General features: G+C 36.4%; 2 protein-coding genes across 2 annotated transcripts; both read right to left on the bottom strand.

The window, feature by feature from the left end:
- Positions 1–1,441: 1,441 nt before the first annotated feature.
- On the bottom strand, positions 1,442–3,142 carry LOC138334738 (uncharacterized). Its single transcript, XM_069283432.1, has one exon. It carries the CDS (start codon positions 3,140–3,142, stop codon positions 1,937–1,939), a length of 1,206 nt encoding a protein of 401 aa, XP_069139533.1. The 3' UTR covers positions 1,442–1,936.
- Positions 3,143–5,903: 2,761 nt separating this feature from the next.
- On the bottom strand, positions 5,904–25,690 carry LOC138334392 (mycocerosic acid synthase-like). Its single transcript, XM_069283064.1, has 5 exons — positions 25,676–25,690; positions 24,875–25,052; positions 17,147–23,800; positions 16,645–16,839; positions 5,904–6,370 (listed from the first exon to the last, which is right to left on the bottom strand). The coding sequence occupies exons 1-5, from the start codon at positions 25,688–25,690 to the stop codon at positions 5,904–5,906; spliced, it is 7,509 nt and encodes a 2,502-aa protein (XP_069139165.1).
- Between the last annotated feature and the right edge of the window lie 19 nt (positions 25,691–25,709).

The following is a 25,709-nucleotide window of genomic DNA, read 5'->3' as shown; positions in this document are numbered from 1 at the left end:
CAGTGGAAGCATCTGTGGTAAGAATGAAAGTTTTTGTGTGATCTGGATAAGCTAAGACAGGTGTAGATGTTAAGGCATCTTTTAGGGTATCAAACGCTTGTTGACATTTAGATGTCCACTCAAATTTTACGTCATTGTTGAGTAGTTTGTTCAGAGGAGCTGTGATTTTGCTATGGTCTTTGACAAACTTTCTGTAATAGTTACAGAGTCCAAGAAAAGAGCGTACTTGCTTTTGAGTAGTAGGAGTTGGAAAGGAACGGACAGCGTCTGTTTTTGAGGTGTCTACTTTCACACCGTCTTTAGAAATGACGTGTCCAAGATAGTGGACCTCTGGACGAGCAAATGAGCACTTACTGGGCTTGAGTGTAAGGCCAGCTAGTTTTAGTCTGTCGAACACTTCCTGCAAGTGTCGGATGTGGTCGTCAAATGTGCGTGAATACACAAGAATGTCGTCCACATAGACAAGACATGTTTTCCAATTCAAGTCTCTAAGAACTTTGGTCATGAGGGCTTGAAAGCTAGCGGGGGCATTCACTAAACCAAATGGCATGCGTTTCCATTGATAAACGCCTGATGGAGTGACAAAAGCTGATTTATGAGCTGTGTCAGGGTCCATGGGAATCTGCCAGAATCCAGAAGCTAAGTCGAGAGTAGAAAAGAATTGAGCATGCGATTCACCTATTGAATCAAATACATCATCAAGACGTGGAAGAGGAAAGGAGATTTGCTTAGTAACAGCATTGAGCTTTCTATAGTCTACTGCAAAGCGCAGTTGACCATTTCGCTTTTTGACCATAACTACTGGTGATTGCCATAGACTAGTTGACTCCTGAATAATGTCATTATCCAGCATCTCTTGAATTTGCCTGTTCATTTCTGCTTTTACTTCAGGGCTTTGTCTATAGAATCGTTGGCGAATAGGGGATTCATCAAATGTCTCTATTCGATGTGGTGATTCAAGAGTGTTTCCTAACTCTGACAGGTCAGTGGCAAAAACTGATCTATTTTTAAGATGAAAAGAAGAGAGAAGATTTTGTTGATGCTGAGAGAGATTGGAGGTCTGAAGGTGAAAAGATAGATCGTTCTCTGGAACTGCATTGTCTTCAGTAATGGAAGTATCTACTGGGGTGTCTAGCGACATGATAGAATTTTCTTCAAAAAGAGAGACTGATGCAACTGTTTGATTCTTTTTGATTTTTATATCCCTGTTGGTTGGGTTCATAATTTGCATACAAGACAACTTCCCTTTCTTGATGTAAGCTATACTTTTTGCTCCTGCTAATTTTAATTTAGGGAGAGATGGGGAAGGTTCCAGGATCACAAGAGAGCCTAAGGGTAAATGTGATACTTTGACAGGTAACTGATAAACACTATTTGCTGGAATTACTACTGATGATTTTGCTCTTGCTAGGGCTATGTCTACGTCTATTGAAAAGGTTGTTTCTGTTGTGTTGTCTTTTATGTGTAGTAATTTTGCTGATGTGTCAAAAATAGCACCATTGTTCTCCAGAAAATCCATACCTAATATCATCCCTTGGTGAAATTCTTTAAAAACATGAAATTTCTGAGTAATTGCAACATTACCGAAAGAAATAGAGAGACATAGGACACCAAGACTGCGATGAATTTCACCGCCAGCTACTCGAACACTAAGGTCAGATTTTTGTAAGTTTGATATGTCAACGGAAAGTTTCGTTAACATAGGCAAGGCTACACAAGAAATAGTTGCACCTGTGTCAACCAGTGCTTTCACTGGAAGGCCATTGACCTCAACACTTACAGAATTTCTATCGACCGCTGTCACCAATGACACACATTCACTAGGAGTTAGTGGTTTAACTGGTTGAGTGGGAGGTTTTGGAGACAGTTTAGTATCTTTGATTAGTTTGTTAGCTGAGTTATGGTGCCTATCCTTGTTGGGGATAGGCGCGTATCCCTAGCACCTATTGTTAAAGTTGCCTCTACCCCTTTTATTTAGAGGACATTGCCTAGCATAGTGGCTGTACTCATTACAAATGCTACATATTGCATGAAATGCAGGACATTTTTGTCTAATAGAACAGAACTTACCACAACCGCAAGGTCTGCTCTGCCTCGATTGATTTTTTTGTTGGTATCTCTGATGATCCCGATTCTGATGCTGATGGTGCTGTTGATGGTGCTGCTGATGGTGCTGCTGTTGAAATCGTCTGTGTTGTTGGTGATGATGAGACTGGTGTTGATGTGATGGTTGGTACGACTGTTGAGTTTCTGCTGCTTGGCTGTTGCTCTGGACTGCATTTACTTGTACTGTTTCCAACTTTTCAATCTTTGACATCAGTGTTGAAAACATCTGCACCATTTCAGTTGAATTTTGAGTGTCACATTCAAGTTCAGCGTTTGCTAAATCTATAGCATGTCGAAGGTCACAAAATGTCTTCGGTTCTTTAGGTAGCACACACCTTCGAAGTGATGGTAGTAGTCCTTGTACAATAATCATTATTTTTGCCTCTTCAGGCATGCACTGACCTAAAGCCTGTTTTTCTGCACGCTCAAGGTAATCTTTTACTTTTTCATCTTGTGTCTGCTTCAGAGACATGAATTTGATATTAATTTGTTTGTGATCAAAACGTTGATCAAATGCTGTTTTAAAGTCAGCAAGGTTGCTTACTGTTGTTTCTGGCAGGCTGTTGAACCATACCTGAGCTGAGCCTTGAAATGTGCATCCGAATGCTGCAATTGAATCCTCCTCACTAACTTTGAGGAATCGTCTCCATGACTGCATTGTCCTCCACCATATTTTTGGATCTGTACCGTCAAACTTTGGTAGAGTTACACCAACACCTGACATGATAATAGGCTGCGTAGCCTGTATGACTGTTTGTGTAGGTGGAGGTGGGGGTGGCGGTAGGTCTCTGCTGCTCTGGCTATTGACTGACTGAAACATTGTTGACACTCTCGGACTATTAAGATAAGTGGATGTGGTTTCTGTTGTGGCTGTGGCTCCACTTTGTGTTGTTGAGGTTGACGTTGTCGGCACTGTAGTATCGATGCTGATGAAGGGCGGCGTTGTCACCGACATATTGCTGTTGTTCCTTGTGTTGTATGAGTGGGATACCGCTGTTGTGTAGTTTAGAGGCCTGTTATTTCTGGACTCTCTCATAAGGAATCTTGAGGAAACTCCACCAAGTTTTCATCGGGTTTTGTTGTTCTGTAAATATAATAGAGAGAGCTGTTTCTTAAGATGTTTCCTCTTTATTGGTCTTGGTCAAGAGTGACTAGACCAGTTAACCGAAATCAGCATCTCGACAGGTGCACATGCGCAGTGATCGTTAGATCATAACCTGCGGACTCGAGTGGTCAGACGCGCTTACGGCAAAAGCAATTAATGACCTTCGCGTAAACATTGAAAAAGACCTTATAGCAGTGTCTGATTTACCGACAAAGATCTGGTTAGGTAATAATATCCGGCGCTGTCAACACTTAAGCTCTTAAATTAGGGTTTTGAGTAATTCATATTACAGCTCTGAAACTTGTCCTTTGTTCATATTTTTCTGACACATTAATCCGGAAGTTTCTATTATGTTTCTACCTAAGGCAAGCTATAGGTAAGGAATTTACACTAGTATATACATATATACGTTCTTATTACAATTATTGAAATCTTCAAAATTGAAATAAAACAAGTTTGAATTAAAAACTATTTGAACAAATGAAATCAATCATAGTTAAAAATAAAACAAAATAAAACACTATTTTTCACTATGAAACATTTATCACAAATCATTACATATATTACGTTACTAGATCTACAATTCATATTCTTTTTTACTTTGAAAGTAAAACCAGTTTTTAATGTTTTCTCACTTCCTTCTACAATGTACTTACAAATCCCACAACGAGGAGTGTGACACTTAGAAACACAACCATAAGATGAACTTCCGAATTTAGAACAAGTTAGGATTTGTTTCAGATTTTTGAGGTTGTCGTTTACTATTAATTAAAACAGTACTATTTAGAACTTTTCTCATACGATCACTACCTCTTTTCATGTCTTCGTATTTACTACGAATTACAGGAAACATATTAAAATTACGAGGATTATATGTAGATATAAATGGAATTACGTTATTGGTTTTGTCAATATCTCGAGTACGGGATGTAAAAGGTCCCTTTTCTACAGCCAAACGTATACCGTTCTCAATTAATTGAGGTGGATATCCTTGTGATTTCAGATGAGTAGAAAGTTCTTCAAATCTTTTCTTAATGTTACTTTCGTCACTTACTAAAGTGACGATTCGTGATGCCAAATTATACGGAATGTTAACTTTAATATGTTTGGAATGACTGGAATAAAAGTTAAGATAATTATGAGAATCGGTAGGTTTAGCGTATATATCAGTAGAAATAATGTTGTCTTTCAAAATAACAAGAACATCTAAAAAAGGCAATGAATATTCATTAGATTCCATAGTATAACAAATGGAAGGATGTAAGGAATTGAGGTCATTGAAAAATTCATCTACATTCATTTTTTCTGGCCAGATGATAAAACAGTCATCAAGAAATCTTAAAAAACTTTCTTCAAGCATAATACGATAATCTCTACCATGTTTATTTTCCATAGCATCGTATAGTTTCTCCTCTAAATAACCTAGTACCAAAGTTGCATATGTAGGTGCAACCTTGGTACCCATGGCAGTACCCTTTTTCTGGTGATAAAAAATGTCGTTAAAACAAAATACGTTGTTTTTAAGTACAATATTCAATGCGTCAAGAATGAATTTCCGACTAAAACGTTTGTCTATCTTATTAGGACATTTCTTTAACCAAAAATCTATTGCTTCCAGCCCAATTTCATGTGGAATATTGGTATATAAACTAACGACATCAAATGACACAAGTTTAGATTTCACGTTGACGTTTTTAGGAAGATATGACGTAGAAAGTCAAAATCATCCTTAATATAACTTTTAACTGAAGTACATAAAGGTTTCAATAGTATATCCAAAAAATGGCTAAGCCGCTGAGTGGAACTATTAGGACCACCAACAATGGGACGAAATTTCAAATCACTAGGATTGAGAACCTCAATATATATTGAGTTTTGCTGTAGAATAGCATTCTTGATAATTTCACTTTTATGAATTTTAGGTAAACCATAGAAAAAACTAGTACTATGAGTAAAATTAGTGAGATATTCATTTTCTTCGTCGAGTAACATGTTTTCTTTCTGTTTCTTGAGTAACTCATTTATAAGCTTACGGGAAGCTGTGTCAGCATTTCCCTCAACAACTTCGTAAAATTCCTCATCTAATAACATATTTGTAATACATGTACAATAAAAATCAGCATTCATAATCACCACTGCTCCACCTTTGTCAGCCTCCTTAATAACTATAGACTTATCGTTTCGCAGATTATTAATAGCTTGAGTTTGTTTGAATGAGAGATTACTTTTAATCCGTCTATTACCAGTTTGTGTATTACCGAGAGGGAATTTGTTCAAAGACTCAATGTTTTCTTCTAAAACGTTATCCTTACTTTTAGGAGGATTGTAATTCGACTTATTCCGAACAAGTCCTTTAGGTTCATAGATGTTACTTACCTCCTTATCTTCGTTACTAAAGAACCTTTCATTTAAACGTAATCTTCTACAGTATTCCTGGATGTCGCATTTCAACTCGTTATTATTAGATTTCGAAGGCGTTGGACAAAATTTTAAACCCTTACACAATACCTCAATTTCTATAGCACTAAGTTTTCTATTGGACAAGTTAATGACTTTTGGCATGTAGTTTATATTTGTTTTGATCTCCTCTTGGTCATCTTTAATTGACTCCCTCCGCCTCCTTTGTTCTTTATTTTGGTTTGTCCTAAAAATGGTTTTGTGACACAGATCTTCCAATAAAAGTTGTTTTGGACTAGGTATCCGGTGTATTGGACCGTTTAGCTTTACGTGGTGGATTTACCCTTCTTCCGTTGACTTGCGCATTTGTATTTGCACGTGGAAGATTACTTTTTCTGGGCGTCGACAATGGTGTAGACGTGTTTCTTAATGTAGACACTGGTGTTGCCGCTATTTCCGCATACGTTCTGTTCTCTGTTGGTGATGCGTCCACTACTGACTGTGTGGCACTGGTAGAAAGTTGTTTTTTCTGCTTATGAATTGCACATTTGGGGGTAAAAATACTCTCTCCATAAGTTTTGGGATAATCCTGCAGGTAAGATGATTTCTTTCCCCAAATCTCCCTTGATCTTTCCTCTTCTCTTGTGCATTCATCTTTCCACATTGAAATCAGTCTTTCTGTAGTCTCGGTAGAGTGAGCAGATTTAGCGATGAGATCCCATTTAAATGCATCTTTGTCATTGATGTCCGTAATTCCGCATACTTAACTCATAAATTTAAAGTTCTTCCGTATAATTTGGCATCAATCGACCGTCACTTGTAAGTGACGAAAGTAACATTTTTGTTTCTACTCATCCAAATCCATCAATTAATTGAGAACGGTATACAACTTTTACATCCCGTACTCGAGATATTACAAAAACAATAAACGTAATTCCATTTATATCTAGCTATAATCTCGTAATTTTAATATGTTTTCGGCGAAGGACATGATAAGAGCTAGTATCGTATGAGAAAAAGTGCGAAGTTGTTGAGGGAAATGCTGACTCCCGTAACAGCTTATAAATGAGTTATCTGTTACTCGACGAAGAAAATTCGAATTATCACTAATTTACTCATTGTTTTGGTCCTAAAATTCATAAAAGAAATTTGCTATTCCTACCTCGGAGGTTCTCTATCTTAGTGATTTGAAATTTCGTCACATTGTTGGTGGGTCCTAATAGTTTCAGCGGACTTAGCTTTTTGGATATAATTGAAACCTTTATGTACTTCAGTTAAAAGTCATATTCAAGGATGACTTTCTACGTCATCTTCCTAAAAAAACCGTCAACGGTTTCAACTTGTGTCAGTGACGTTAGTTTATACTACCAAATTCCACATGAAATTGGGCAAAATGATTTTTGTTCCAAAAGATAGTTTTAGTCGGAAATTCATTCTTGTTTATTGTACTTAAAAACCGTATTTAACGACATTTTTTATCACCAAAAAAGGGTACTTGGGTCTTCACCTACATTCAACTTTCTATAACGTCAAAATAAACATGATTATTCGAATCCGTTTTATCTAGAACAATCTACCGATTCTCATAATTATCTTAACTTTTATTCCAGTCATTCCAAACATATTAAAGTTAACATTCCGTATAATTTGGCATCACGAATCGTCACTTTAGTAAGTGACGAAAGTAACATTAAGAAAAGATTTGAAGAACTTTCTACTCATCTGAAATCACAAGGATATCCACCTCAATTAATTGAGAACGGTATACGTTTGGCTGTAGAAAAGGGACCTTTTACATCCCGTACTCGAGATATTGACAAAAAACAATAACGTAATTCCATTTATATCTACATATAATCCTCGTAATTTTAATATGTTTCCTGTAATTCGTAGTAAATACGAAGACATGAAAAGAGGTAGTGATCGTATGAGAAAAGTTCTAAATAGTACTGTTTTAATTAATAGTAAACGACAACCTCAAAAATCTGAAACAAATCCTAACTTGTTCTAAATTCGGAAGTTCATCTTATGGTTGTGTTTCTAAGTGTCACACTCCTCGTTGTGGGATTTGTAAGTACATTGTAGAAGGAAGTGAGATAACATTAAAAACTGGTTTTACTTTCAAAGTAAAAAAGAATATGAATTGTAGATCTAGTAACGTAATATATGTAATGATTTGTGATAAATGCTCCGAATTTTATGTCGGTCAAACGGGTACTGAATTACGTACAAGAATGACAGTGCACAGACAGCAAATACGGACTGATCATTTACGATTTTTACCAGTAAGTAAACATATACATGAATGTTCTAAAGGAGAGTTCAAAATTTTCCCTTTATATCAGATGAATGATGCGGATGTTGTCAAACGCGAGGCTAAGGAATCTGAATTAATCAGACTTCTAAAACCTAATTTGAACAGTGCTCATTTAAACTGAACCATTTTTGTTGTATGTAACATTATAGTTGAATGTTGACTTGATGGTACTTTTTTTCGGAAGCAGTATTTTATATGTAGATGTTGCTCAATCGGTTAATGGCCCTGTCTTTTGCTCAGCACTTAGCGTGTTCGAATCCTACCGAGCACAGGAAATATTTTTATATTTTCATGTTTTGTCTTTTATTTAATCCGACATTGTATTCTTTGTATTCTTCCTCATTGATTGTTTATATCATGTCTCTTAGCAAATGACGTCATGAATTATGACGTCATAATACGTCTTCAATAAACAGTCTGAAGAGCTCCCTTGAATGGGGCGAAAGCGCTCACTAGTCAGTCGTTATTGTTTTTATTTCTTATATATATATATATATATATATATACACCATTAAACATCATTATTGTTCAAATAATGAATATCATTTATGTTCTGTCGGCGGTGGAGCATCTTTAAGGATTAAGTTGAATAGACTTTTATGTTATGGAGATAAAACACAAAAATCTGAACATATTCTCTGATTCCTAGGTACATGTATATTCCTGTTATTCTGATAATAGATAAAGAAACTCTTCCAAGTTCAATATATACCATAGCATTAGTAGTGATTTCCTTCACACCAAGTACACTTTTTAGGAAGCTGATGTGTACCTTTTCAATGTCAGGAACTTTATGAAATCCACATATCTCGCATCCATAATTCAAAACACTACTAACGTAAGAATCAAAAACTGCCAAACTGGTTTCAATATTTAAAGTTATTTTGCATACATTCATAACAGCGAACAACAAAGTTTTTTTACCTAGTTCTGAGAAATGAGTTTTGAAAAAAAAAATCCGGTATAGGTTAACATCAGCCTCAGATTATTGAATTCATTACGACATTGTAATACCATCTATCATTATTTCTAATAGTTCCACCATTTCTAAAAACAATTATTTTTGTTTTCTCTACATTAACAGTAAGCCCCCATTTTGTAGTATAATCCTGTAAGGAATTAAACATGATTTGGAGATCATCTGGCGACTCGGATAACAGAGAGCACATGGAGTGACATCGGATGGCAGTAGTGCTGTAGATACATCGCGTTTCTGTAACGTTTTTGACCCGTCAGTTCTTTTGATTTTCTTGTTCTGTATCAAACGTCTCACTGAATCGTAAGAATGCTGACAAGACTGAGTGGGTTTTTGACCCGTCAGTTCTTTTGATTTGCTTGTTCTGTATCAAACGTCTCACTGAATCGTAAGAATGCTGACACGACTGAGTGGGTTTTTGACCCGTCAGTTCTTTTGATTTGCTTGTTCTGTATCAAACGTCTCACTGAATCGTAAGAATGCTGACACGACTGAGTGGGTTTTTGACCCGTCAGTTCTTTTGATTTGCTTGTTCTGTATCAAACGTCTCACTGAATCGTAAGAATGCTGACACGACTGAGTGGGTTTTTGACCCGTCAGTTCTTTTGATTTGCTTGTTCTGTATCAAACGTCTCACTGAATCGTAAGAATGCTGACACGACTGAGTGGGTTTTTGACCCGTCAGTTCTTTTGATTTGCTTGTTCTGTATCAAACGTCTAACTGAATCGTAAGAATGCTGACATGACTGAGTGGGTTTTTGACCCGTCAGTTCTTTTGATTTGCTTGTTCTGTATCAAACGTCTCACTGAATCGTAAGAATGCTGACACGACTGAGTGGGTTTTTGACCCGTCAGTTCTTTTGATTTGCTTGTTCTGTATCAAACGTCTCACTGAATCGTAAGAATGCTGACACGACTGAGTGGGTTTTTGACCCGTCAGTTCTTTTGATTTGCTTGTTCTGTATCAAACGTCTCACTGAATCGTAAGAATGCTGACAAGACTGAGTGGGTTTTTGACCCGTCAGTTCTTTTGATTTGCTTGTTCTGTATCAAACGTCTCACTGAATCGTAAGAATGCTGACACGACTGAGTTTCTGTAACGTTTTTGACCCGTCAGTTCTTTTGATTTGCTTGTTCTGTATCAAACGTCTCACTGAATCGTAAGAATGCTGACAAGACTGAGTGGTTTTTTAACCAATATTCATGTCATACCAGTATTCACATATGTGTCACGGAGTGACTGATGAAGTGACGAAATGATTTCTACGAAAGAAAATGTCAAGACAGTGAAAATTGCATGAGAAGCACAAGAAGATACATATATAAGATTTTTCTACTCGTGTCATGTCACGTGTACATTTATCATAAACTTTGTGAAGTAGACTGTGTGTTGTAGCTATACATGAATTTAAACCCAATTTGAGAACATATTTTGGCTAAATACCGTAAGGAGTTTTAAACGGTTAGAGGTTCAAATGACCCCCAAAAGCACCGCCGGACAACATTTGGCCAGATTGATGATAATACATGTAACATGCAAGATAAAAAAATAAAATAATTTGAACAAAATATGCGGAACAAGGGCGAGTTTCATGATCATTCCTTAACTTTAAGGAATTGATCTTAGGAAAGCATTAAAGAGGTCAAGGAAAGTTTCTTAAATTTTTTTAACTTTTCTATTGATTTCATATTAAGAATTTCAAGTTATGTTCATTAATGAAATTAGCGAACATTCCCAAAGATAAAAAGAAACAAAAAAGAAAAACAAAAAGGCGTGATTTCAACAACATGTGAAGGGAGGAGAGGGGGTGGAGGGGTTCTGACACTATATTATATTTTAGTTTCTACTTTGTGGTGCAAATTTTTCAAAAGATTGAGTTTTTGCTCCTATATATCTATCTTTGCCTTTTGCAATGATTTTATTTTGTTATAGTTTTAATTTGTTATGACGTTATTTTCAAATCAATATTCTTGTTTTTACAACCTTTTGTATTTTTATAAATACTTTATGACGAGGTTAATTTCTATATACTTATGACGATTTAATATTTTACCTTATGGGAAATATTGATACCATTTCCTCATTATTCTTATCTCTATATTTAAGACATAGGCAAATTATGTATTTTTTGTATTACTTGAAATATTTAAAGCCCCACTTCCTTTCCGTAACACAAATTTAAAATTTATCAAAACAACAACATAATATAATTTACTCTGATGGTCTAAGATGAAGTTTCAACTACCAAAGAAGTACAAGACTCCCCTTGTAATCTATGTAATCACTGACGATTCATTTCGCTGTTTTACTGTCTGACGCGGTAAAAGTAAACTAACGACGACGGGAAACATAAGACGACCCGCGTTATGAAGATTAACATTTGATTTATTTCGATAAAATTTTTCAGAGGTGAGGATAAGTGTACTGTGTAGTATTGTTAAAATTACCAATCTCGTTTTAAATTCTCATTTAAAAAATTAAAGCCTTTCGATGATGTAGTTGGCTTTTTACATTATATCTTGAAGGAATGCTAAACTACAACAACCGCTTTTCCACATCGAGGATACGCTTTTAGCGCTAATAAAACACACGTCGTATTGCTATAAATAAAACCAAAAATGCACGTCGGCCATGAATATGATAAAATGTTAAATGCGTGTCACGAAACAAGGCCAACTGTCAGTTTCCTAAGCTAAAGAGTCCAGGACGTATACATTATTTGACAGATGAGCAAGTAAAACCAGAATTCCGCACTTCCTTCAGCTACAAATGTCTTTCTATAAAATCATGTTGCAGCAGTCAGTTGATGTCCAAATGAACTACATGTAACTCATCACGTTATGTGTCAATCACTGCAGTTCTGTTGGAATTCATTAACTCGTGAAAATTAACATTTACATATTTTACCATTTTAAGTTGTTTTGACCTCGACGTTTATCTCACTAAACCATTTGCGCCCTTTCTACCACTCGTTCTCTCACCCTCCCGTTTACGTATCCGGTCGTCGGTCTTATATTCGACTCAATTTTCACGGGAAACAAAATCTTACAATTTTGTTTGAATTAAGATTTGCGGAGAGACATGCGTACAGTGTTTATGTGTGTACCTGTTATCACTGTTACGTAAGCTATATATATATATAACCTTAGACAAAACAGCATTTATTTCAAGCTTAGCTTGATTAATTAATACATCGATACATACATAAATTTAATAGATTAATAGATTATCATGATTGGTTTGGAAATGCATTTATGTTATATCTGATTTGGTTTTAGACTGACCTAATACTGTAACCAGAGTTTCATTGGGTACGATTATGTCTTTCTTTTTAAACAGACGAAAGAATTTGTAGATATGAGTGAGTTTTCCTTGTTTTGAGTTAAAAATGAAAACCATAAAAGAACAAACACTCACGAAATAAAATTATTTTACACTAATGCAATGGAAACAAAGGCAAAATAAGTATTTCGTAGATGTTTCACTGTTGAAAAACGAAATCGAAAAAAAAAAAGAAAAAAAAGAAGACTTTTCCCTTAATGTTAACTATGAGAGTCCTGAACTTACTTGGACGTCATTTCTAACGCTTACGGATCATAAACATTACACATGTCTATAACTTTTTTAGTAATCTACTTCGCCGTCTTTTCCTAGTTAAGGGACGCATCACGCAAATTTCAACATCGATTATGATGATTAATGAACATGTATTAAATTCTCGTTGTCACAGCTACTTGTGTGTGACATTTTATTTATTGTTTGTGTAATGTTGTGCTATGCCTTAGCCAGTATGACATTTTATTTGTTTGTCTATGCTATCTTTAAGTTAGATATGAAATGTCACCATCAGGTGGCCAATTCACACAAATCTCTTTTTTATTGTTTGTGTGACAAGATGGGGGATGCATAAAAATAGGTTCATTCAAAAATTTCAATAAATGTGTATTGTAAAACGATCAAAATAGTTCCACAAGGGAATGTGAATGTGTACTGCAATGTAAAACTATAAAAAAAACAACATTTTAATGAAAATGATAGTACACATATATTGTAAAACAACATGAACAGTTTGATTTAGATAAGTGGATAAGAAGTGTAATGTACAGTTATGTACAACAATGTCCTATTGTTTAGTGTGTTGTGTATACTAGGTTGTATGTATTACAGCAGTTTTAAAATTATTTACCAAGTAGTCGTATGGATGTAGATGTGTAATGTATTATAAATAATTTCTGCATAGTTTTAAAACGATTCACCAGTTTGTTATATGTCTTTATGTATTGTATTACGATTTGTCTTTATGTATTGTATTACGATTTACCATGGCAGGCTTGCTTTATGTAATATATCGTTAAAAACAGGTAAAATTTATGCAGTTTGCTGTAATATTTTATGCATGTAGGGTATTAGATGTCACAATGTGTTTTAAAGATGTACATTAATAGAAAGTATGTGTCATTCAGAATACGGTAATGTCGTTTGATAATTGCATAAAGAATCGTGTGAACTGAAAGCAGTCATGTTATTTATGTGTATCATGGTAACCTCAAGACCCCGTAAATCCTGCTGCACTTACGGTTTAAGATTCTGTTTAAACTAGTGAATTTGTGTGCCTATTTATCACGTCTTAGGTTTACTGGAACATATCTTAGTTGATTTAAACATCCGTCCTAATCTTACCCATTAATGTTGACTCGAAGACTCAGTTTCTAAGTCCACAGGGTTCATTACATATTTCCGAATAACCATGTCTTTATGTTTACTAGTGTTTATAACATGTACTAGGAGCGCGGGTTAGACCGGATTCGACTTAACAAAGGCATATACATCGAGTCCTTTTTGGCCTTGTCAGAAAAACGTCGACTGTAGATTATAACATGCAAATATGGCATACACAATTACTTGTTTAAACAGGGCCTTAAGCCTTAAGTTTTCCATAAAAGTCTAAATTGTAGTAAAGAATTCCAAGCCAAACAGGGAATATGTTTTTATCAACAGTTTATGGTGGGATTTAACTCTGTATGTGTTATCATAACACTAAAACATAAAACAATCGAAGTCAATCTTTGTTCATTCCCATAACACACCGTTGTATTAGCCGTTGACAACGCCCTAATGATCATTTGGTTATATATATATTTTTTGTACCTTTTATTTTACAATAAAACAAATTCATATGTGGCACATTGATATCTTAACCCATATTGGGCTTTGGCCAATGACTTTTTTTCTCGCTAAAAAGTTCTTCGTGTAGGATGTTTTTCATTGTTTAGACCATGCAAAAATAACCTAAAGCTTATAACCAATCAATTTTTAATCAGACAGTCTGCACACGCCCTCTCCACATGATTACAAGCATGTGCTGTATCTAAAAGCATATTTTTAACAGTATATATCTAAAAGCATATTTGCACTGGACTGGGTTTATAAAATAACGTTTAATCACATAACCAATATGATTGAGTGCGACACATTAAATTAAATCATAATGACAATGTCTTTATTTCTAATATCATGTTCGATATCAAATGCTTGAACTCTTTACAACACACATTCAAATTTATTTTACATACATTGTATTACAAATTAAATCATTAAAATTTCCATCTAAGTCTCCTTACGACTTTAAAAAGTTCCATAACTAGATAAAAACGTATGTATTCTACATGTCGTGAAAAGACATAATGGGATGCTATATAGGATATTCGTTATTTCTTGATGAATACTAGTTATATGTCATCGAGTGAGGTGGAAACTTTGATGTTTTTTCGCGAGTGCGAAACACCGGTGAAAACTATTAAAGTTTTTACTTCACGAGATGGAATATTTCCGGTATTCATCAAGAAACAAGGAATATAGTATTTATTACATTTTTTCTCCCTTCTATTTACGGAAGACAATGACTACTAGTTTCACAAAAGGTTATTCCGCTCTTGCGATTATTACGTCGTATTTTTGTGACCATAACGTCATATTGTTCACAAAAATATGACATCATTTTTGCGCACAAACTAATGACGCAACATTCAAAATGATATTTCCACTGTCAATGCTGCATTCCGACTGGTCAAAAGTAAAGTTGATATTTTCAGTGGAGTGAAGTATATCGCTTTAATGTTCACCATAAAACGTTATATTTCACTGCGAATAATGTAATATAGCTTTTGAGAAATTCTATATGCATTTATGAATATCGTATTTACAGATCAATGGTATGCTTAGCACATCAACTCAAACTATTAATTTTTGGTAGATTAAATCAAATCACGTACCACGTGATACATGGTAACGTTTGTGCGGGACTAGTATCTCCAGTGGTGCTGTAACGTAACACTTTATAATCTTTCCGCTGAAATTATCAGGTATCACGTGGTACGTGAATTAGTCTCATATCACTTGTGGCATGCGTGAAAAGGTTATGATAAATCCCTAGTGGTACTACATTGAACAAGATATTACAATAAATTCAGGTCATTGGCGCTTAGATAAATACAGATGGTAATTTAAGTGACAATACAATTAGCGTCTGATATGCATTATATACTAGGTTACAGACATCTCAATAACACACACTACTGTATAAAATGAAAGTTTGCAAGATCTTTCGGTCGTGGCGGTTTGCTGACGGTATTTAACTACCCCTGACCAGCGGGTGAAATATTCACATCAAAATATGAAAAACAAACTTGTTTTATACTTTCATTTTCATGTTTCTAAAACGACCACATTGATAACGAAAAAGTTTCAATATAATGATAAGTAAGAACAAATACATGTATTACAATTGCACATATTCTACATGTCGTGTAAACGCAATTAAATTGAATATGTCTGTATCCCATTGAGACCATACCACCTTTAATGCAATCAAAACGCTGTTCAATCTCTATATACATATACAATTAAGCCCCTTTAACACGAACAGAAGGAGACCATGCCAATAGTGCGTGGTAGTCATATCATAGGTTAGAGTTATCATAGGTTGTCATCAACAGTTAGAGAAAGGTGTACTTGTTTCCAATCTGATCAAAATCATTCATATGCTCATAGCAACAAAGACAACGCACAAGCCATGGACAGGCAATGTTTTATAAGATTGGAGTTTAAAGTTAACCACTTGGCATTGTGGATAATTCATGTTAGCCTTTTCCCACAACAAACAAATGAATACAAATGAAGAAGCATATATTTGTAGACGTATTACTCTGCCTGATGATTTAATGTAGTTTCAAGTCATCATTCCCGATATCGGAATATATTCACGCGTTCCGATCCCGCGAGACTTTCCTGTGCTGTTGAGCATCATCTTCCATATTCTTGCTCTCCAGATTTGGACCACAAAGTAGTCGCTCGATTTGAAGCAGTAACGCCGTTTAGTCGTTTGGATACATAAACACCACAAACCTGCAACTAAACACAGAAACAGTTCACACATTTAGCTGTCGTGTACACTCCACACATCCAGAAAATGAGAATGAAAACGCTGAAGGCGAATGTAGTGCTATTTTGCATTGATGTTGAAATAACTCATTTGAGTAATTTGTGACAAATAGTATAGAAATAACCACATATTCAGTTAAATGCTAATTTTATTTCAGTTGATTTATGAGTTCAGGCAGATCCTATTTCTGAGCAAAATTATTGACGAATTTATAAAACAGTATTCAATAATTTATTTCTAGATGATGGATTTTAAGCTCAAAATCTGGATTCCGAGTGATCGATGCTGGTTTTCCACTTACCACACATTTTCTCCACATCTACACAAAGAATGGATGGTACCAAGATGTTGTTTTGAATCGACATAATTTCGTTACTTGTCGAATGTTTCTTTCTGTCAGGGTTACTCCAAACAAGATTTGGAATATCGTTCACCATAACAACCGTCAGCTCAACTGGATGATCCCATCCTTTCAGTGTCTCCTTTAGCATTCCCACTGAATCATAGAAAAAAGAACTAAACATTTATTTTGTCTAGTTTGGTAACCTCTAAAAATCATATTATAGAAAATATTTTTTTGTCTTTGTAGAAAATCGTACAAAAGACATTAAAGATGCAAAACGCATTTTAAACTATACCTAACAATAAATGTGAATGGTAAGATATAGAAGAAAACAAATATATAGACAATGATTCCTTAAAAAGATAGCTAAATATCTCTGCATCAATAATGAGTAAATATTACATCAATTAATAGTTTAATTATGAAACAAGGTTTTGACTGAATTTTAAAGGCTAACTACCTGTCGATAAACATTTGTTCATCGCAATCTGTGGATTTCTTCTTTCGCTGCATACCAGTGGTATCTTGTCCAATTGAATATCTGGACTCCAGGCGGCAACACTCGCTAACAAAGAGAGGTCTTCCAGCATCAGTTTTGCTGAGGATAAGCTTATAATCTCGGTGTCGTAACTGAGTACTAGCTCCATAGATCCAGCATGACGATCAGTGACGACATTTAAAGCTGTCTCGATTTGGTTCAGGAAGCCCGTGACGAAGCCCACACGCTCCATATAGTAGTTTGAATGCTGAGAGCGTCTAGTGACCTGCTTGGTGATGTCTCTTACGTTAAAGAAATGTCGGAAGCACTCTTCTTTGCTTTTGTTGAGTTGTTTGATCAGTTCGAATGGGTATATACTGCACCTCTTAGACAAGGACACCTTGTTGGAACAAGCTGAAATGCAGTCACGTAAAGTGACGTGAGTAATGTCAAACTCCGTTATAACTGGAACGTAGTTGATCGCTAGTAGAATCCTGTCAAATATCTCTGGAAAGTGCTGTCGCATATCCATAGTCATAACAACAGGGATTACGGAAATACAAAGCATCTCCCGTAATAAAATCTGGTATAAGCTAAACAGTAGCACTGCTGGAGTGATGTCAAAATCGTTAGCATTGATTGTATCCACCAAATGTTTCGGCAGTGTCAACGATACAATGTTGATCTTTTCTGAAATCCGTACTGGTACCTTTGGTCTGGTTATGGATGGTGTTTCCTCAATGGCCTCCAGTTCACCCCTCCAAAAATTCTCCAAAAAGGATTTCTCTTCATCTATACGTTGTTCCATAAGTGTAGCGATATCTAGGGCATCCAAAGGAGTCAACATAGCATCTTTCTCAAAAAGGTAGCTTTTAATACTTGACTGGATTTGCGGAACTAGTGAAAAAAAACTTTGCAGATCAAAACTGACATGGCTTATGATAAACCTCAACTGATGCTTCTTTCCTGTTTTACAATACAGAACCCGTAGTGGTGGATCTCTTGCAATATCGAAGGTACAATATTTGATATTATCCATGTCATCACGCCTTTCCATGACGCTGTGATCTACAATGCGAATATCTATCTGTGCATCATCTGGATCAAGGGTGACCTTCTTGATACCAAATCTGAATTCTGTATCGGCAGGCTGATACACCGTTCGCAGTTCTGGATTCTGGATTGTAATCCAACGCAATATTGTTGTCCACATATCAATATCCGAAAGACCACTTCCAAGGATGAAATCAACGCTAAACCATAAACTTGAATCATGCGGGTTTTTCTTGTGCATATCAATATAGAACTTTTCCAGCCACGATGGAGATCCTTCTACATCCGCTTTTACTTCTAGGGCTGTCTGTTGATTACTCTTGAAGTTGTCAATGATGTTTGAATGGACAAAATCAATGATCATCCCAATAGCGTAATTAGCAGATAGGATGTATGCTACCGGAAGTCGACAACCTGTAGCTTCTTTGACTCTTTGGATAAGTTCTACTGCCTTTTGAGATTCCATTCCTAAGCTGAGAAGATTCTGATTTTCTGCTAGTTCTTTTTCATCTACTGCTAAAACTCTAGAAATACTGTTGAACAACAGGTGAGCGATTGTCAGTCTTTGATCCCCAAACGACATAACCATTGTCTTTGAAATATCAAGGATGGTGTTGACAATATGACGTTGGCCAGTCGACTTGGTTGTTTGAGAAATCGTTTCCTTAGCAGACGCAGAAGAGCGCATCATTGCAGGATTATTTCCGATAACCTTCCAGTCAAACAATCCGTAAATTATTTGGGAAGGATTTTGAATAAGTGCGTCCAAGAGGCATTCTTTTATAAGGTTGGTTTCAAGAACATAATATCCTTGAGCTTCTAAGTTGTTTTTGATATTTTCGTCTCTTGCCATGCCTACTGCCAGTGCACTCCAGTTAATGCTTTGTCCCGGCAAGTTATTAGCTCTCCGGTACAATGCTAGAGAGTCCAGGAAAGAATTGGCTGCTCCATAATTTGTCTGACCAGCATTTCCGAAGACGGAAGTTGTAGAGGAATGCATAACAAAGAAATCTAAAAGCAACTCCTTTGTGGCAAGATGAAGGTTCCATGTACCCAAAACCTTAGGCTGCAACACTTCCTTGAACCTTTCCATTGTCATTGTTTCGATACGGGTATCTCTAAGTACTCCGGCACCCTGGAATATACCCTTTATTGGATGGTTTGGAAACAGCGCCTTGATATCCGAAATAGTTTTCTCAACATCAGCGTAGTTAGCAATATTGCATCTCAGTGGTACAATATTGTACTTATGTAAGTCCATTGCATTCTGTACCTGTACTTCCATTTGTGGAATCGGACCCTTTCTTGATAGTGATACTACAACTCCAGCACCTTTGTATCCAAGCCACTTCACTATCTCCCAGCCAAGGCCTGTCAGTCCACCAACAACAACATATAGTGCATTTTTATGTACAAGTTTGTCTTCTGTTGCTTTCGTTTCTATCTTTCTTTTTCCGTTTATCTGTAAGTTAGGTAGCGTTACTGTTTCTTGTATCAGAGACTTTCGGATATTGCAGCTGACGTCTAGTCGTCTGTTTAGCCGTTTCAGCCAACGAATTAACTTCGGAAATGTTCTAGCCACATGTAGATTTTCAAATATGTTCTTTTTTGCTATGCTATCAACAGTAACTCCTTTAGCGCACATCTGGAAAACTAGCATGGATATGGACGATAAAACATCGTCATAGCCAATCACAATATTTCCTGGCTCTAGTATACTTGCTATTTGTGTATGGGATACTTTTTCTAACACAATAAACACGCTAACTGGACCTTCACCAGCATCTTTTATATCCCCAATCTGTGAAATGATAACTCGACTGTGCGTCCTCGTCTTAAGCATGTCACAAAGAAGGTGAAGTGTTACATCATCGGATGGATTTGAATTTGTCACGATGCAGACATTCATCTTTTGTTTGACCCTTTTCATCAGAGACCACATCATCAGAGCCTTGGTGATCAGACCAGGTGTATACATCGGCAAGCTGGTTTGGTCACATACACACTGCTCAGGTATCGATATTCTATTTGTAACTCTTATTGGATAGCAAGCAACAACTCGTCTTGGTTTCCCAGGGCATATGACAGTCCCCAGAAATTCTAAAGATATGATCGGATATCCATTTTTGTGATCTGTCCAAAGTGAATTTTGAAGACTTGAATCCAACTCCGTGACACTCATTCCGCCTGTCGAGTGAACACATATTTCCTCTACCTGGAGAACGATATCATTTTTGTTTGAAGCACTAAAAGGTTTTGTGGGTATCAGGAATGGATCTACGATTCTACCAAACCCAGAAGATCGTAACTCGAGATCCAGACTAGCGTCACTAGTCAGTAATCTGTGCTCATTTTGTGGTCCACTTTGTTGCCTTAGTTGTAGGAAGTTACTGTATATTTTTCCATCATATATCAGATATTCCAAAAACGACTTGGAGCGGTCAGCAGACAGACATTTGATAGCATTGTGCAGGGTCTCAACTTCTGATTCAATGGACGGTTGCACATCGATTAGAACTAACCGGCATTTTGTGCCTTCCTGTCTCAACGATCGGGTGAATCCCCATAATTCCGAGCCCAATATACTGCTGTTCACCTTCGGAAATTGTACTCCTTCTTGTGTGTTCTCAGTGACGATTATTATATCTTTAGTATCGTCTTTCATTCCCTTCATAGTTTTTAGAAATGCTTCGCAGGTTTTGCAGACATTGTTGAACACCTCTTCTCCACTTATCGTGTGTCTAGCAAGGTTAGAATTCGGAACAAATAACACTGCGCCGACTCCTTTTGCTGCTGAGAAAAGAAACTTGGGATTTTCAGCCACATTGTGCAGTTGGAAGGAGTCGCCATGTGGATATATTGTCCTCAATGTGTTATTAACACTACTGTCCTCGTAACAAATCGTCATTTTCTGTGTTGCGTCACTTTTCTCTAGGTCTGACGTCATATCTTCTTCTTTCCAATCAATGTGGTACGCTACAGCATTGACGCCTATACTGCCATCCATAATCTGGTGTTCGATTTCCTTCACTTCAGCCAATATCAAACCATCCGGTCGTGTCAGGATGATGTTGGTAATGCTCCTATTATACACTTCTTGTATGACCCGGGTATAACACACCATCTCTTTTTCAAAGGACCTAAATACAGAAATTTTGCCAAAGCGAATAGGGTAAATTTTGTAAGAAGCTGTTTTTTGGTCAGATAGGAAAATCAGCGCACTTGAGTGTAACATTGCGTCTAGCACAGCTGGGTGAAAAGACGTTTGAGTTATCTGTTGCCCTACGTTCTCCGTCAAGTTTATATATCCTGTGCATTCGTCCTTAGTAAAGTTTATGGCTTCAAGCACCTGGACTAATGAGCCGTATTTGTAGCCATGTTTCGCCAACTCGCTGTATACTTCCTTACCCTCCATATGTGTGCCAGTTCTGATGCACACATCTTCCTCGGGAACAACATACTTCCCGTCATGTTGACCGAGTGTTACGATTCCTTTAGCTACTAGTACACCTTCCTTGGTTATAGAAAAGACCATATCAGTAAGAACACCATTTGTTTCTCTTTTTTCAAATGTCAGGTCGAGATAAAAAGGCTTGCCCTTGGGCACGGGAACTGCTTTGATGATATCATATTCTACATGTAAACACTCCGCTGCGACATCCATCATTCTCATGCCGAGCTCAAATGCCACCTCGGCATACGTAGCTCCAGGGATTATAATTGCATCATCAATAATATGTTCGTACACAAATGGTGTAGCGTCTGGACTGAAATTGACCTTAAATTCTCCGTCCGTCTCCTTTTGTGTCAACATAAGGTTCCTGCTGGATGTCTCATCCGTCAGTCCTTGCTTTCTAAGATATCGATAATCCGATTCTACCATCAAGTGTTTGCCATCAAACTGATATTGAGGAAGATCGGTCAAGCTGTGTTTCTGCACAATTCTTTCCCAGTTTGGGTCCACGCCATGTGTGTATAATTCGCTAAGCGCATATATGATTTCAGCAAATCCACTATTCATCGTCATGGATGGAATTGCTGCTACATTCTCGTCCGTAAATATATCACTCAGATGAGCTTTCAATACTGGTCGGGGACCAATCTCAAGAAATATAGTTGGTTTATTGCCCGTTGATTCATTAATTGCCTGATAAAATAAAACTGGATTAGCGACATTTTGCTGCCAATACATAGGTGTTCCAAAGTCATCTACTTTTGTTCCCGTCACAGTGGAGAAAATCGGTATATTTTGTGGCTTGACTTCGATCCCTTGTAGGCACTCTCTGACATGCCTAGCCGCGTTTTCCACCTTGCGGCTATGATAAGCACACTTTACATTAAGATCATGAACTATTGGTGTATACTTTACTAATTGTGCATCTTTCACCAACCTCGATTTTAATATTTCCACATTTGTATCATCGCCAGATAAAGTGCAAGTAACTGGACTGACATGCACGGCTATCTCCACATTACCGACATCCTCGCAAAGCTGTGCGACCTTTGTAGTATTGATATTCCTAACCACCATCATTTTCCCACCGGACGTTTCCGCCAACAATCTCGATCTGTGGTAGATGACCTCCACTGCATCACCTAAAGACAGTACTCCACTGCTGTAAGCCGCGGCCACCTCACCGACAGACTGGCCGACTATTGCATCAGGACATATACCCCAGTGCTTCCATAGTTCCGACAATCCAACTTGGCAGGCAAATATTCCTGTATGACTAAGAAAGGGGTCGTCCATATCAGCGCCGTTTCGGATTTTGTCAGTAATCGACCATCCAGTCAGTGGTGCCAAATATGTATCGATGTGTTTAAGTGTTTCGGCAAAAACCTGAAATTTGTTTACAAGTTCCATTCCCATTTTAGTCCAAGCTGTTCCAACCCCGCAGAATACGTACACTACCCTGAAATTGTTTCCTGGGGAAATCGTACTGTTTGATAGCATCTGTATAGTATCTTGACAACTATCAATCAGGTCAGGTACGCTCGACTCAATGAATAATTTGCGATATCTATGATGTTCCCGTTTACAAGAAGCGGTATAAGCCAAGCTTTTCAAATCTCGTGGCTCTTCGGTTAGACTTAAGAACATGTGATTTATAATTTTGATGAGACATTTTTGAGATTTGGCAGAAACAGGAATGTAAAATTTCAAATTATCATAATCGCGTTTTCTTTGAAAATCATCGGATGTATCTGCAGCCCACTGCCTTATAAAAGCATGACTGTTGGTTCCACCAAATCCGAAGCAGTTGATGCAGGCAGCTCTGGTACCATCTTGTAGAGTAGGCCAGGGACGAACGGATGTAGGCACATCAAGTCCATAGCTCTCAAAGTCGATTTTTTCGTTTCGCGGAAGAGAATGAAGTGATGGTACTATTTGTCCGTGTCTCATCATTAGAAGTGTCTTGATTAGACTTGCAGCTCCTGCGCCGGATTCCAGATGACCGATGTTGGTTTTGACAGAGCCGATAAATCGCTGTTGATCCATGCCCTCGTTCTGAATTGGATAGTCTTTAAAGAATCTACCCAGACTGTTGACCTCGACGGGGTCACCGATGGGAGTTCCGGTTCCTGTAAAAAGAATGTTCTAAGCAGAGCTTTTCTTAAAGTTATTTAACTTAGTATTTTTTTTTAAATCTTAATTTTTCTTCAGTAATCGATTAAAAATAATAAGGTTTAACGAAATAAGCTATAAAATCATTCACAGACATAGACAAAAAGTATCATGTCTTATAGGCAATAGATACAACACAGATTCTTTGCTCTGTAAGAGTTCTTGTTTTATGCATTATGTGCATTATTAGGTGAAACGAATCGGCAGTCACTTTAACAATTACTTCTAAAATTGTGCATTGGAATTGTAGACCACAACCACAACATGGGTTCATGTTCTGACCATATGTACTCACAAGGCTGTATATGTAGATAGTATGATTTTTGGCAGTACTGTTTGTAGTACTATTGTAATTATCAAAATTTTTGGTGGTGAATAACATGCTAATAGCTCTTCTTTATTGGGGAGTATCAATATTACGGCACACATAACTTTAATACAAACCTTTCCTCTGGATGAACGTTGTTGGTTAACGCTTTTCCGTATCAATATTATGTTTAATTTAATTTTTTTTCACGCAATGCATGGGTGACTAGAATAACATATTTACCACGCAAGAAAGTATTTTATAAGAATATAAATGCATGGATAGGTAACATTACATATTTAGCACGTACAAAAATACTGTTTGTGAATGTGTAAGTGCATGGATGAATACATTTTAAAATACAAATCTAGGACATGTGAAAGTGGTATGTGAAAAATAAGGGTGTAGATGAATAAAATAAATTTCATATTTATCTAGCAAATGAATAAGTGTCAACAGTAAGCATGATCTTTGGTTATAATTATCATTTGAACAGTACATTGTATTAATTATTGATTGTTTAAAACAACGCCTATATTTGTCTATATTCATTATACAAAACATTCTGTTTTCAATATAAAATCTAAACCCTTGCAGTTTGGTTTTCAATGATACCCCATTAAAAATCTTTCATTAATTTCTTATTTACTTGCAAAGGACCAGACGTACTATTTATTACCAAAATAAAATGAAATCTTATCAAATATTGACCCATAACACTTACCATGTGCCTCTATGTACTGTACATTACTAGGGTTGATGTGGTAGCTATGAAGATAGATATCCCGGATGAGTTGGGTTTGTTGAACTTCGGACGGCGCAGTGATTGGTTTTGTGGTTTGGCCATCTTGGTTACAGCCCGTTCGGATCGTCGCCCATATACGTCTGTCGTTCTTCAATGCCTGTATAGTAATACACAGTAATAAGTCTTAACATACCTTAAAGTAGGCCTGTCTATGTTTATTTGGACGCTACCTTTCTGAAACAAAAATTAAAAAAAAAATCTTTCCCATTAAATATTAACCTAAGGAAATTTATATCGATGACCTAAGATGAGGTTAAACACCATGAAATTGCTAGATTTCTTGCGTAATCTATGTTTAGCAGTGCAAATTCATTTCGCTGTTTTGCCTTCCGGCACAGTGATATTCAGCTAACGTGCGGTAATAAGGACGACGGCGCAAAACATATAACCTGCTTTATAAAAGTTTGATTTATTTAAATTAATTTGAACAAAATTATCAATCTCATTTTACATTTCCACTTTTAAAATTAAAAGCCGTTTCGAGAAGGTTGTTGGTCTGTAATGTTATTTGTATTTACTCATTACGAAATTTTCTTGAATTAACCTTCCTATTTGCTAAAATAAAAAAATAAGTAAAAGAGTAAGACTTTTCATCGGATCGTATTTAATACTAGTTCATTGAGTGTGAATAAAATATATTTACATAATTATTGTCACATTATGTTAAAGACGCTTCACCGCTGACAAATGTTTTTTTTTTGTATATGTGTTGATTTATACTTGTCCCAATGACATAATTCATTTATGAATATGA

This window comes from Argopecten irradians, chromosome 11 (genome assembly GCF_041381155.1).
Source record: "Argopecten irradians isolate NY chromosome 11, Ai_NY, whole genome shotgun sequence".
NCBI lineage: Eukaryota > Metazoa > Mollusca > Bivalvia > Pectinida > Pectinidae > Argopecten > Argopecten irradians.
The sequence above is the reverse complement of the archived record's forward strand: the minus strand, read 5'-3'. Positions and strand labels throughout refer to the sequence as shown.